The sequence below is a fragment of the Montipora foliosa genome, chromosome 1, assembly GCF_036669935.1.
Source record: "Montipora foliosa isolate CH-2021 chromosome 1, ASM3666993v2, whole genome shotgun sequence".
In the NCBI taxonomy this organism is placed as follows: domain Eukaryota; kingdom Metazoa; phylum Cnidaria; class Anthozoa; order Scleractinia; family Acroporidae; genus Montipora; species Montipora foliosa.
Window position 1 is genome coordinate 58,255,641 of NC_090869.1, and position 14,174 is coordinate 58,269,814.

At 37.5% G+C, this 14,174-nt stretch overlaps 2 protein-coding genes across 2 annotated transcripts in view; one reads left to right on the forward strand and one right to left on the reverse strand.

Moving 5' to 3' along the window:
- Positions 1-1,306: 1,306 nt before the first annotated feature.
- On the reverse strand, positions 1,307-2,881 carry LOC137971649 (uncharacterized). Its single transcript, XM_068818443.1, has 2 exons — positions 2,307-2,881; positions 1,307-2,207 (listed from the first exon to the last, which is right to left on the reverse strand). The coding sequence occupies exons 1-2, from the start codon at positions 2,879-2,881 to the stop codon at positions 1,307-1,309; spliced, it is 1,476 nt and encodes a 491-aa protein (XP_068674544.1).
- Positions 2,882-8,318: 5,437 nt separating this feature from the next.
- Positions 8,319-14,174, forward strand: part of LOC138002686 (nuclear factor NF-kappa-B p105 subunit-like) — a 32,379-nt gene continuing 26,523 nt past the window's right edge. Inside the window, exons 1-3 of the mRNA XM_068848687.1 lie at positions 8,319-8,480; positions 12,162-12,328; positions 13,751-13,785. Of these exons, the coding sequence (XP_068704788.1) occupies positions 12,190-12,328; positions 13,751-13,785 (174 nt within the window). The 5' untranslated portion in view covers positions 8,319-8,480; positions 12,162-12,189. The remainder of the gene's footprint in view (positions 8,481-12,161; positions 12,329-13,750; positions 13,786-14,174) is intronic.

The following is a 14,174-nucleotide window of genomic DNA, read 5'->3' on the forward strand; positions in this document are numbered from 1 at the left end:
TTTCTCATGAATACAGAAAGATTTTTGACAATAACTAAAAGTTCCTGTGTTAAGCATAAGAATTAAACTGATATGTACGCTTTACGAAGATTCAGCAAAACTGATGAAAAGATGAAAAGATGAAAAAGATGAAAACTTTGCGAAAACAGAATATCAGACCTCAGCAAACGTTTGAAAGATAAACGCCGAGGACTCACGAATGACCATTGTGGGTTAGCGCGTCGAAGTGAGGCAGAACGTAAGCAAGCGCCTCAAAGCCAGGCAAATGTGTGGCGACACAAAAAAGCCACGCTTATTAATTGCACAGGACACCCAATATTGCACAGGAAACCCAACACTGATTAGGAGTGGCGTTCTCGTACCTCGAATGCAATTATCGTTACATCACAAACAAGATAATGCTGAGAAAAAACGACCTTTAATCCAGGCGATTTCCCTTAAACTTGAAAAACGTCGGGCCGACAAATGCATCCATTTGTGTCCATCCATGAGTCTCTTTCCTTTGCTTGTTTCTTTTATGTTGTTCAACAGTTTTAAGAGATTATTGCAATGTTTCATTCTACTTTTCGAGTATTTAGGGTGTCATAAAATTATACATCGTTTTACGTGATATAGCCCCTTTTAAAACAAGCTTAAAACAAGCTTAATCGAAAGAGGACGGCGAGAATCATCCTGAAATGCACAGAACACGGGTCACAAAGTGTCCCCTTGTTTTTGTCCCCAATTTCAGTGTCACTTGCGTGACACAAACAATTTGCGTCACAAAGTGTCACCTAGGAAGTATTTACATGAGACCAGGACGAACTCAGACCGTTATGAACTTGTACCGGTATGAAATGTTTTGCAGCCGTTTACATGACACCGGGACTAAATGCTTGGTGCCTGGAGTTCGGGACGACATAATATGTTTTGTCTAATAAATGTATGGCTGACCCAAGACCATACAGGCTTTACACTTCTCGACCCGGTCTGAGATTTGTTGTTATTTACATGAGAAGGGTAAATGTTAGTGCATATTTCTTATTTTTATTATTTCTATTTTCTATTATGATACCATATTGATATACCAGTTGTATAACTGAAATGGTTATCCTGTATAAATGCTATAAATATTATTATTATTATTATTATTATTATTATTATTATTATTATTATGATGATGATGATGTAGAATTGAGCAGAGGGTTTTTCCCTGGGGAGAAATATCCAGTCAAGTCTCATCCCGAGACCTCAGACTTCCAGCACTTTTCTGAGGATACGTGCCTATCCGAGGAGTGCCAACTTTTGCATCGTTCTTGTTCGGTCCTTAATTCCTAGTTGCTCCAAGTGGCCTGCCAGCTTCTTTGACACTGAACCCAATGCACCTACTACCACTGGCACCACTTTTGTCCTTGCATGATTTCCAGATGATTTTAATCTCTCTTGCCAGGTCTTGGTACTTTTCACACTTTTCAGTTTCTTTTTGCCGTACGTTGCTATCTCCGGGAACAGCTATGTCCACAATGATTGTTTCCTTTGCCTTCTTTTTCTGAATTACAATGTCTGGCCTCCTGTGATGGATTTCACGGTCTGTTTGGATGGTAAAGTCCCAAAACAGTTTTAGTTCCTCATTCTCTTCTATACTTTTGGGGGAATGCTCATACCATTTGTCACTGCACTCAACTCTATATTCCTTGCACAACTCCCAATGTATGACCCGTCCAACAATATCATGTCTCTTTTTATATTCTGTCTGCGCAAGCTTGGGGCAACTACACAAAATATGCTGCACAGTTTCATCGTGACTACCACACATTCTGCATTTGGATGATACATTTTGGTTTTCGATTCTGGCTTTTACGGCGTTTGTTCTTAGTGCCTGGTCTTGCGCGGCAAAAATAAGCCCTTCTGTCTCCTTCTTCAGTTCACCAGTTCTTATCCAATTCCAGGAAACACCAGATAGCTCTTCTGTCTCTCTCTTGAACTGCCCATGCAGCTGCTTTCCAGACCAGTCCTCAATTCTTTTCCTCTTTATCCTTTCCTTGTACTCCTTTGGTGTTTCAATTTTATCGAAATTCTTCCTCTCCCATGCAGCTTTCAACAAACGTTCCTGGCTCTGGCTGATGTAGACATTGATATTTCTTTCTTCAGTATTTATGGCGTCTTCAACACTAATTAGTCCACGCTCACCTTCTCTTCTTGGTAAGAACAGACGGTTTACGTTGGACCTGGGATGAAGAGCGCCATGGATGGTCTATAGTTTCCGGGTCTTACGATCCAATTCATCAAGCTCACTCTTTGTTCAATTTACAATCCCCCCACTGTACCGAAGTAGAGATACAGCGCAGCTGTTAATAGCCTTTATAACATTACCAGCATTTAGCTTTGAGGACAAAGTTTTCTTCACTCTCCTAATATACTCCTTCTTCATACTTCTCTTCACTTCGTCATGCATAATGTCATCGGCCTCCAACATCCCCAGATATTTATAACCTTCAACATCCTCTTCAATACTACGGATAATTCTTCCATCAGGCAATCTTATACCCTCTGACTTATCCAGCTTGCCTCTTTTCATTACCTTCATTGCGCACTTCTCGATTCCAAAATCCATACCAATGTCATTGCTGAACACCTGTACAGTATGTACAAGTGAGTTAATTTCCTTCTCATTTCTTCCATATAATTTTAAGTCGTCCATAAACAGTAAATGGGTTATCTTGCCCTCTCTCTTACTAAGTTGGTAGCCTGCTGCTGATTCGTTCAGTACACTGCTGACGGGTAGCATTGCAATTACAAATAACAAAGGGGATAAGGAATTCCCCCGGAATATTCCTCTCCTGATGGACACTTCACCAAGGACCTTACCACATGCCGTTAGTTGTGTTTTCCAGGACTCCATGCTTTCCCTCATTAGCCGTTTGATGTTATCTGCAGCCCCTACAAGATCAAGTGTTTCCAATATCCAGGAATGGGGGACAGAATCATAAGCCTTCTTATAATCGATCCAAGCAATTGCTAATTAAGTTGGTTTTCCTCTGCTTGCAGTCACAAAGTATTGCTCTATCTATAACCAGTTGGTCCTTTGTTCCTCTGCTTTCCTTTCGGCAACCTTTCTGCTCATCTGGTAACAATGAGCTCTGGTGGAGATGTTGGTACAAATTCTCTGCTATGATCCCTGTTAGTATTTTCCACATTATTGGTAAACATGTTATTGGCCTGTAGTTTCCCACAGCATTCCCTTTCGCCTTGTCTTTGATCAGCAGAACAGTTCGTCCCTTTGTCATCCATTCGGAAATGCCACTGCCATCAAGGCATTCTTGCAGCTGCAACGCCATTCGTTCATGTAGTTTCTTCATGCTCTTCAACCATAATCCTTGTACATTATCGGGGCCGGGATCCTTCCAGTTTGGGATCTTCCTTACAATTGCTCGTAGCTTTTCAATATCAATGGTCAGATAATCTTATTGTTTTACCGGGGTCTTTCCCTTTAGGTCATTTAACCAACCAGCATCTCTTCTGTGTTCCACTGGCCGGTAATTATTATTATTATTATTATTATTATTATTATTATTATTATTATTATTATTATTATTATTTGGGGCTTTTTATAATTGTTATTATTAGTGTCTTTAGATAATCGTTTTTCGACAATTCTCTTTCGTATACAAGAAGAATGTACATAGGGTATATATTTTAATATTCATATTTTTGAATCTGTAAATAGTCTATGAATAAAATTATTATTATTATTATAATTATTATTATAATTATAACCCAGGCCGGTACGAGAATTTCTCGTCTTGGTTCAGCAACCGAGACGAAGTCAGACCGGTTTGAGTTCATTGCCAGGCCGGTCTCATGTAAACGCATAGGAAGAAATATATGGAGGCCTTCCTACACGAACTCATGCCGATTTGAGTTCTTCCCGGTCTCGTGTTAATACCCTCCTAGACTCGGGTCCTCATGCGAAGATAAACTGTTACATTTACACTCATCACCAAAAAAGTAAGGCTAACCCTTACACCTACCACATTGCTAGAAATAGGTCGCACATGTCTTAGACTTGACAGTGAAACTTCGCGTTCCATCAAATACCTGAGTCCTAAACTATGCTCTAAACTCACAAAAAAAATTACAAATTTTGAGTCTCTACCAGAATTCAAGTTCAAAATTCTTAAATATTTGATCTGTCGAGACTGTTAACTGATGGTAGTTGTAGTGGTTGTGATTTATGTAGCACTTAATTGCGTTTAATATTCTTAGAAAGTTCCTTTGGTAGGATCTTGTACAGTGTCCCCAATCAGTAGTTTGTTACTGTTATTAGGTTTGACACGTAAATAAAGTCCCTTTTCTTGTTATCTTTTATCAACTAATTACGTGCTTTTCTGGTGATACGTAAAACAATCATGATCCCCGATCAACTATTGACTCGTTTTCCCGCGAGGACGACTGAAAACGAAGGTCCGGCGAAACCATTCGGTTTCATGTGGAATCAGTCGTCACGTGTAATGGGTAATACCGCAGACAAACTACAGACGCTAGCACTCATTTTACTGAGAGATGCTGGCAAACTCAACTCTTTCATAGATCTAACACTGAAAGCCCTCCTACTTTTGACGACTGATCCTCCTCCTCCTGGTATACAGGAGTTTGACACAGTGATTTACTCAGATGAAGTGCCTGACCTGCTGTATTCAGACGAAACAAAAGAGTGACTGACATACTGACGATCTGACTGTCTGAATGGGAAAGTCACTGGCTAACGGTCGGCATGGCTTTACCGGGGCGACGTACATGCTGCTGGCCGTGTTAGCTGACATCGCTTTATAAGCGTACGGGAAATTTTTTTGCCAGGGGTTGCGGTGAACCATTTTCCCAAAAATGGAACAGTCGCAAAGAAACGAGGGTCATGTGATGCACTAACATTAGCCTACATAAAAAATGAAAATTATTCTTACATATGAATTTATCATATGAGCTCATCATGAAACTCATCAAGTTAAAAGAAATAGCTGTCTCTGCCATTTCGTCGACCGAAGATATCAATGATACGATCCATATCATTGTTGACTAATCAATAATCATACCTCTACTGAATCATACCTCTGATAAGGCCAATAAAACCCTAGGTTTGCTCTTAGAAGAAATTAAGAATTAGTTCGCCCGTTCCTTAAGACCTTGGCAGACGAACATCGAGAAGCTGGAAATGGTTCAACGTAGGGCTGCTCGCTTCGCCCTGAATAGACATCATAATAAAAATAGTGTACGTCAGTGACATGTTACAGCAACTTGGATGGGTGTCACTTCAGGTGAGAGGAAAGGTGCTGCGGCTGTGTATGTTTTACAAGATTCAAAAGGGTGTGGTGGACCTGGGCACAAAAGAACTTTTGCTCACAACGACTAGCTCTTCCAGGCAAATTAATTGTAATAGCTCTAAAGTCCCCCTTTTCTCTTACTACATACCATCAAAGGTCTTTTTTCCGAGGACGATTCGCGATTGGAATGAACTACCAGATTCTGTTGTGCTGGCCCCAAGTCCAGAAACCTTCAAGAGCCGGTTGTGGGTCTACCCTCGTGATAGATGCTGACCAAATTTTCCATAATTATTAACTCTCACAGGCATTGACAGTGTTTGATTTTGCGCTTGCACATTTATTTCATGTTAACACCTGCACTGCTTATTTCTTATACTGCACGCTCACAAGAATCTTCTTATTTATGAGAAGGGGGTGGGCTGCACGGTAAGAAGAAGGAGAAGAAGAAGAAGTAGGAGACTGAGAAGAAGAAGAAGAAGAAGAAGAAGAAGAAGAAGAAGAAGAAGAAGAAGAAGACGAAGAAGAAGAAGAAGAAGACCCACAGCCAGAGTTGGCATGAGCTCTTTCAATGTTAATAAGTGCGATGTTTTTTTTTAATGTAAAATATATATTTTTAATTTATTAATACGCAACACAGTGTTTACACTACTACAAATTTCCTACAATAATTCCAGTACATTACAATAGTAACAATACATGCTATTTACAATATAATACCTACTACTTCTACATACCTGTTAAAAGACAACTGACCAAAATAATTTGTAGTCCTGGAACAGGGGCACCCAACGTCAATTTTCGGAAAATATCTGTTCGGAAGACGATTTGACATCTAGAATTTTCGGAACTTCTTTTTGTAAAAGTTCTTGCTTGCCTGCCTGTCCTAGCATTTTCAAACGTCTATAAAATGGTATAATTGCCCATTTTTAACGGATTTTTACCCTAAAAAGGTCGCCTAGAATTTTCGGGAGCCTTTTTTCTGGCTGAAATGTATGAAAAGGTAAATTTTGATCCCTATAATTTTCGGATCACTAGACTTTCAGCTAGGAAATCCGAACAGATGAAAAATTTTTGGGGGATAAAAATATGCCTATATCTACCGTTTAGATACCAAAATTCGTTTAAGTATGCTATGTTTAGAGGTTTTGAACTGTATTTTCGTTGGGTGCCCCTGCTGGAATATGATTCAAACGGAAAGTATATTATCTAAATTACCCCATTTCTTGTCGAACATGCCATTATCTTTACAGGGGCACCCAACGTCAATTTTCGGAAAATATCTGTTCGGAAGACGATTTGAGATCTAGAATTTTCGGAACATTTGTTGTAAAATTTTTTGCTTGCCTGCCTCTCCTAGGATTTTCGAACATCTGAAAAATGGTATAATTGCCCATTTTTAACGGATTTTTACCCTAAAAAGGTCACCTAGAATTTTCGGGAGCCCTTTTTCTGGCTAAAAATTTCGAAAAGTTTTGAACCCTATAACTTTCGGATCACCAGACTTTCAGCTAGGAAATCCGAACAGATGAAAAATTTTTAATTTAGGGGATAAAAATATGCCTATATCTACCGTTTAAATACTAAAATACGTTTAAAATTGCTCTGTTTAAGTGGTTTTGAGCTATGTTCTCGTTGGGTGCCCCTGATCTTTACCCTTAAAATATATGTAGCGTTCTTCTTCATACTTAATTTTCATCTTGACCTTAAATCCTTGAATATTTGGAACTTAACTGTTTCTTCTGCAGTCCCACAAGTGTAGTTTGCCAATAATGATAAAATAGTTAATGAGAATGTAAGAAGGGCTTTATGGCGAGGTGCTTATTACCACAACATCTTGAAGAGTTAGTTGGATCGCGTGAACGGTTAACAAATACCAATATAATTCGAATTCAGACCAAAAGGACTTTGAATAAGGGCACAACTAAAGAAAATGGTATAATGTCTTAAAACTACATAAATCGTTTACTATAAAACTTATTTTAGTATACAGGATAAAGGACAATATTTTATACTGAAAGGCCTTCACATATGATTCGAGAGCAACAAAATTAGGAAGCATAAAATTGTGTTTCAGATTGTCCAATGACAATTTAAATTGACTACAGCCTGAGTTGGCATGTGGCCTTTCAGTGTTAATAAGTACTAGTGCGATGTTACTGCGTTGTTGCTCATGCTGCTGCGGAGGTAAGTTTTGCGCAACACACTGAATGATAGTTCTGCAGAACACGATGTAGCAGGTATCACTGCAAGGATATGTACCACATTAACTTGAAAACTCTGGAAGCATATTAAATAGATCAGTGTCGTGCATTGTCTCCAGCATGTACTAGCCTAATCCCTCGCCCAAGCCGACTATCCATCTCTTCGAAAAAAGAGAAACATGGAAACTTCTTTAAAAACTGCCTTTGCCTAAATTTCTCTTGCTCCCTTTCTACTCGCCTACTCTCAACAGCAAAAAACAAAACAAAACAAAAAAAAAGACTGTGTACTTTATTGTATTCCATCGCAATCGTAATTTTTGTTTTGCCACTTGCTGCTCCGAGTCCGGACTCCGGAGAAGAAAAGAAAAAAAATTAAACTGGGACAAGGCAAGTAAAATTCCTATAAAATGAAATGCTATATTTTCGCCTTGGGTTAATCATCTGAACTGAACAATGCATTGTTTTATATTTTGCTATTTAAAACCTGCTCCCTTAGCGATTTTTTTTTCACTTTTCGATTTGTCGGTGAGTTTACGGGGGATTTTTGAGGAACATTGATGTTCCTACCTTGCTATTCCTCAGTTCTAACCCGGCCATAAAAACAGACAATCATCGATTGAATTGATCTCTAAATGAAAATATTAGCATGACAATTTTCCGTACAAGGGAAAATTCCCGTCCTCAGTTTCCTATGGTTTCCTGTGGATACCATTTATGGTTTTTATTTTTAGAGACTACATCATCCTAAGTCGTGATCATTATGGTCACATGCGAGTTTTCGTCCAATCCGAAGATGAAAACCTGGACGGGGGAGTCCCTTGATTTCGAGGAATGGACTCCATAAAGCGTGTGGACACTTTTCGCTTTCGAGTCTTGTTAATAGTCAAATCATAATTAAGAGACAAGAAAGGAGAGAAAAAGGTTTTCGTCGTAGCACAAACTAGTCTGAGATAGCAGATTGCATGGTTATAAATTGAAATCGGTAAGTTTTTGTATGAGTTAATTTGTATGAGCATGCAAGGCGTCAAGTTAGATCTAAGCCCATAAGGGCGATCTAGTAGAGTGTGTCGTACGATGGAACGTAGATTTAGACCTTTGCTTCATAAGGAAAGGCCTAGGTTTACTCACAAAGCTTCCACCTCAGTTACAATTATGAATTTGTTTCTCTCGAGCTGAACCGCTTTAGGTTCCGACACATACTAAGGAGCTCATTGTTTACAAAAAATCGTAGGCGTTATATGCTTACTACTTTTTGCACGTAAGCTTACCTTACTTTCAACTCCTTATTTCTCTTTCTTTATTTCACGCCTCTATTTAAATAATTGAAGATTTTTTCAAGATTAAGATCATGATCCTTTTGTGAGAATATGTAGTTATTTTCTTTTTATTCCAAAAGGGCTTTAATATAATTGCATTAAAATTAGATCCCTAGTTAAGAGATTCCCTTGGGAAAACTCGTTGTGTCGCTATGTGAACGTTTGTCATGTCAGGAAGTTCCCATCTCCTCTACTTGTTCTCTAGGGTATTGAAAAGAAAACTAACTAGTGACGTACATGACAACGCAAACTGGGTTACTCTGTATTGGAGCAACCTGTCTAGCATTTGACACTGGTTTGTGCAACTATTTGCAGACTAACCGACTGCTGTCATTTGTCAGAACGAATTACAGTCTTAGGTTTGAAAGAATCTGTCTTTAGTTTCAAAAGTGGCTTCTCTGTGTTAAATGGCCCTTGCTCTTTGTTGCTGTCAGTGTTTATTGTACATAACGGTCAAACCACTGCATACATGTAGCTATGAAATAGAACAGAAATTGGATGTATGGACCGAAATTGCACCTCCACCTACTTGTAGAGGCAATCAACACAAACTGGGGTACTTTTTATTGGAGCAATCACATTTGTCTTTCCCTTGAACCTAAATCATTATCATAGCTAAGAAATTGAACATTTAACTGGACATAGGAATTATCGATTGAGCTATGCATCAAGATTGCAAGTTCGTGAAATGTTATGTGAGTGTAAATGTTGAACATGCACAGATCGTCATCATCATCATATCTTTATTTACCCGGCTTGATGTACATTAAATGTATCACCATGATACACCACAGAGAACAGACTTCAACAACACTGGGAAATCAATGCCCTACAGATGATTACAAAACTTTACGTGACCAAGTGATGTTTAAAATCATATCCCAAGGGTTTCTATTCATAGCATGATCAAATTACAGTTTCTTCACACTCTGCAGGCTTGCAATACCAAATTTAATTTATTCTAGAGCTACAACTACATGTTAATGTCTCGGGTATGAACTTTTCTTGTGCACATTCAATTATTACAAAGCAATTTTTCATGCTCTTTGGCCAAGCCTGCCAGACCAGATGATCATGATGATGTCTTGCAACTTCATCATGGCACAAAATACATGAAAATTGACTGTAACAACACATTTTAGATGTACAGCCCAAGCACAGGTATAATTTTGTGCAACTTCTTTAATTTAATTGTTGCTACAGTGATTTCAAGAACTAGAAGTCAGTTGTCCTTTCTTAAAATACTGATCATTTTCATCTCTGTAACAACTTTTTAAACCTTTTCCAGTGTTACTTGCAATGTACATTTAACATTCTTTGGTGTTCGCCAGTTACACATAATCTTGACCCCAATATTTGTAGACCCCATGTGATCATTGCGATCTTGACAATTTAAGTTGCAACTGTATGGGCATCTATTTTGCCCACATGGAGAGTCATCTGGAGCATTTGTTGGCAAAAAATTAAGAGACAATATGATGAAACAAATTATTTGTTTAAGAAATATTATTTTGCAGAATTACAGCCAAAACAATTAGTGAGAAAATGTGATTAACATTTACATGTACATTGACATTCAGTAGTTTTTAAAGTGGTACTACGACCAAAAAAACCATTCTTTTTTTTCTTTGGATTTCAAAACTATGTTAACTAAACACTAACTGACCCTAGTTTTAAGTTCTGATTTTAAAAAGACACCTGTTTATTTTAACTGGAATTTCTTATTTATTGGTCCGCCATTACTAACTTTAAAATCTTGAGAGAGCTGGGTCGAGGAGAAAATGACGTCAAAGACTCACTAGTTTAAGAATGCAATGCGTGTGTACGCGGCCAAATTAATATGCAGCACGGGAGTTTCAGGCTTTCAGACTTTTAAACCCGTGTTTTACATATGTAATAAATTGCGTTTACACGCTGAAATTTTAAGCTAGTGAGTAAATGACGTCATTTTCTCTAGATCCAACCCTCTGAGGTCCAATCGGCCAGTTTTGAACGTGAGTAATGGCGGACCGTGAAATCCAAAAATTACACTCAAAATAAACAGCCTTTGGATAAAACTCAAAGCTCAAAATTTTGCCAGTTAGGTGTTAAGCAAACACGCTTCCAAAATCTGAAGAAAAAAAGGAAATGATTTTTTGATCATAGTACCACTTTAACCTCTGTCCAGAAGTTTCAGTGTTTCAGTTTTTGTTAAAGTAAGACACTGCTTGTGGTACAATGTAGTTCTTGTTAATGAGTACAACACCCATCTGGCCATGCATGTTTTACTACATGTACCTTTGAGCCAGTCACACATTTTCGCTGCACAAAGAGAAACTTTCACATGCCTGCATGTGTTCTTCAAACTCAAAAACAAAATCTGCAAATTAAACTTACTGAAGGTGAATTTGATTCAAGCAGATGAAATTGATCACTCTAACTCCTCAGACAGAACTTGAAAATATAAGACCAACATCTTACCAACTTTATTATAGTTAATGGAGTTCAAGTTCGCTCGAAATAAGCTATACCATGTAAATAAGCTAAGCATGTGGCTTGGATGAGATAGTTCCTTGAACTACTGTATGTTGGTTAATTTTTAGCTTGCTTGTTGTACTGAAAGGGTAGCTTGAATTACCCTGAAGGGACTGCCAATTTTACACAGCTTTAAAGTATCAGTATACCCCAAAATTGATAATTTGCCAAATTTTAGTTTTTGATTGCCAGTTACATCTCATTGAGTTCCTTTGTTCCCTTGCAAAAAGTTCTGCGAAAAAAGGTTTCTTCTAGACAAAGTTACAGTATAAAGGAAAAAATAATGATTCTATGAATAAATCATCTCTAATTAGAAGCTGTCAACAAATGGCTTTATTTCTCAAAACTAAAATTTCATCGAATGAGGTGCAGTTCATTTAGAGTGAGTTTTCATCCTTTTTCGCTGAAATTTGGCAAGACTGTTGCCCAATAATGTAGCCAAAAAACTGTTTGGGAATTTTTATTTTTTGCCTCCTTTGAAAGTAAGAAGTATTGAAGCAAAGATAATGTGTGTTTTATAAAAACGTAAAGTTTAACAGCTTATAAAAAAACCAACCAGACAATTAATCAAAATTCCCCGACACGGTTTTTTTAGATCAAGGTTGTTATCATAATATGATTTAATTTATTCTTGAATATTAATTAATTTAATTAACGTCTTTATTAAGAAGATATTTTTATATATGTATCTTCACATTTCAGTGGTTAAAAGGTAGAGCTGTATTCTACCATGGACGAATTAACCATGGAAACTAACTCAGAGCGGCAGGTTAATGAAACCCTTAACTACTTTATTAAGAAGATATTTTTATTTATGTATCTTCACATTTCAGTGGTTAAAAGGTAGAGCTGTATTCTACCATGGACGAATTAACCATGGAAACTAACTCAGAGCGGCAGGTTAATGAAACCCTTACAGATAGTCTTTTGATGGATATCATAAGTCCAGGTTATCTTCCTGATATCTCTGCACTGCAGGTTCCAGCTGGAAAATATCAAGGTCAGTATTGTCGCACAGGTTGTACATGTACAGTAGAAGGTCAGTTACATGTAAGATTGTGGGAGAGCATTCGCATTCAATTCATTCCTGTGGTGCGTGTCACACGTCATTCCTGAGGGTGATAACTTACTTTTGAGTTGTACTGTAACTTAGTAATGAATTATCTTTTTCTTTGATGTGGAGGTACAGAAAATATAATACAGTACCTGGTATTTATTGTATTTACAGTATGATTATGGAAAGAACATGCATGTACATTTGTTTGCAACCTCTTTTCTTGATAAACTGCTCTTAACTATTTGTTGGTCTCAGTAATTTCCTTAGCACAAGCCAGCGTACTCACTTTTCAACTTTCTATCCATTTCTCGAGTGTTTTCGCATTGAATAGAAATGGAAGGAGAGGGACTTAACATTAATTTCTTCTGCCCAAACCTTGGGAAAAATACCATCCTGGAGTCACAATGCTATTTAGACATACTTTGTTCGAATGAACGAAGTGTAGGATTCAATGCTGACTCTCTTTTTTTTGGTCACGATTTTCCTGCACATGCGCAAGATATTTTTGATCATAGGACTGCTCTTGTTAGATAGTCCTTTGCAGAGTGAGTACTCCAAGTAGGATTCGGTTGGTACATGTACAGTATCTCCTCATTCAGAGGCACTTGCGATACCACTAGACCAGGAAAGGCTACATGATAAACTAGGGGTTAATACAATCATGTATTTGTTGAAGGATTGTGTGCTTGGCCAGAAAGGTTATCGTATGACTTGGTAACACATCTCACTGGCCTAATATAATTTCTCCTGGGGTTGTTGGGAAAAAAAAAATTCAGTATTTTTATATATCATCGTAGAAATTGACATGTAAAGCATGCCTTTACTGGTTTTTATTGGAATCAATGGCATATAAAATAGCTATAGTGAACAAGTATTCTACGATCGCGTTTAACCCTATATGGTTGGGTCATGGAATGTTGACTTGGAGTTCGGACTACGTAATTGAACTGGATATTGAGCAAGATATTGTAACATAAAAAAACACTGGAAGAAAAGGAAAAGGCTAAAAACCTTAGAGCAAAGTCTAGACTACTCGTAGCCTCTTGTTTTGTTGTAAATGGCATCATACATTATGTATGTAGCTATTTCTTTTAATTTCATTGGAGGGTAAAATCTGGAAATTCTCTGTCTGTGATGAAATCAAGACGTACAGTAAAGCATACAATAAAGTTAACATTGATTTTTAAGCAGATACATCAGTTAAGTGAATCTCATTATTGTAAATTATTAAGCTCAATTCAAGGTATTGGAACTACATGTATACAGATGTAACGTTTGGAGGCTACCTCAGGAAAAGAATTTCCCTGCCAGTAATGAAAACGATATAAAGACTGCCTGGGTTTGAAACTTTCTTTCATCTTTTAGGTCCTTATTTGGAAATTTTGGAGGAACCTAAGCAAGTAAGGCCCTCAAAGTTTGTCATTGAATTGTAAATAAACATACATCATGTAGTATCTGAGTCAGTCATTTTTTCCATTTCATGTACAGTGTACAATCATAACACTGGGACAGTTGTGATTGTAAAAAAAAAAAGGTTTGCTAATTTAATGCTAAGGTGTTGTTTTACAGAGGGTTGACGTAAAGGTCCTTGTTTTACATAATTTTTATAATTATATGGAAACAGTCAATTTAGGGCTGATCTGATAATTTGCTCGTCTTTTTTTTTCTTTCTTGCCCTTACAAATCAGTGTGCAGTTCGTCTGGTACTTACTGTAAGTAGCAGCTGTGCATGTTTTTGTAAGAGTTGCACATCCTAGAGTATCCTGCCCTATCACCTGCTACATCATTC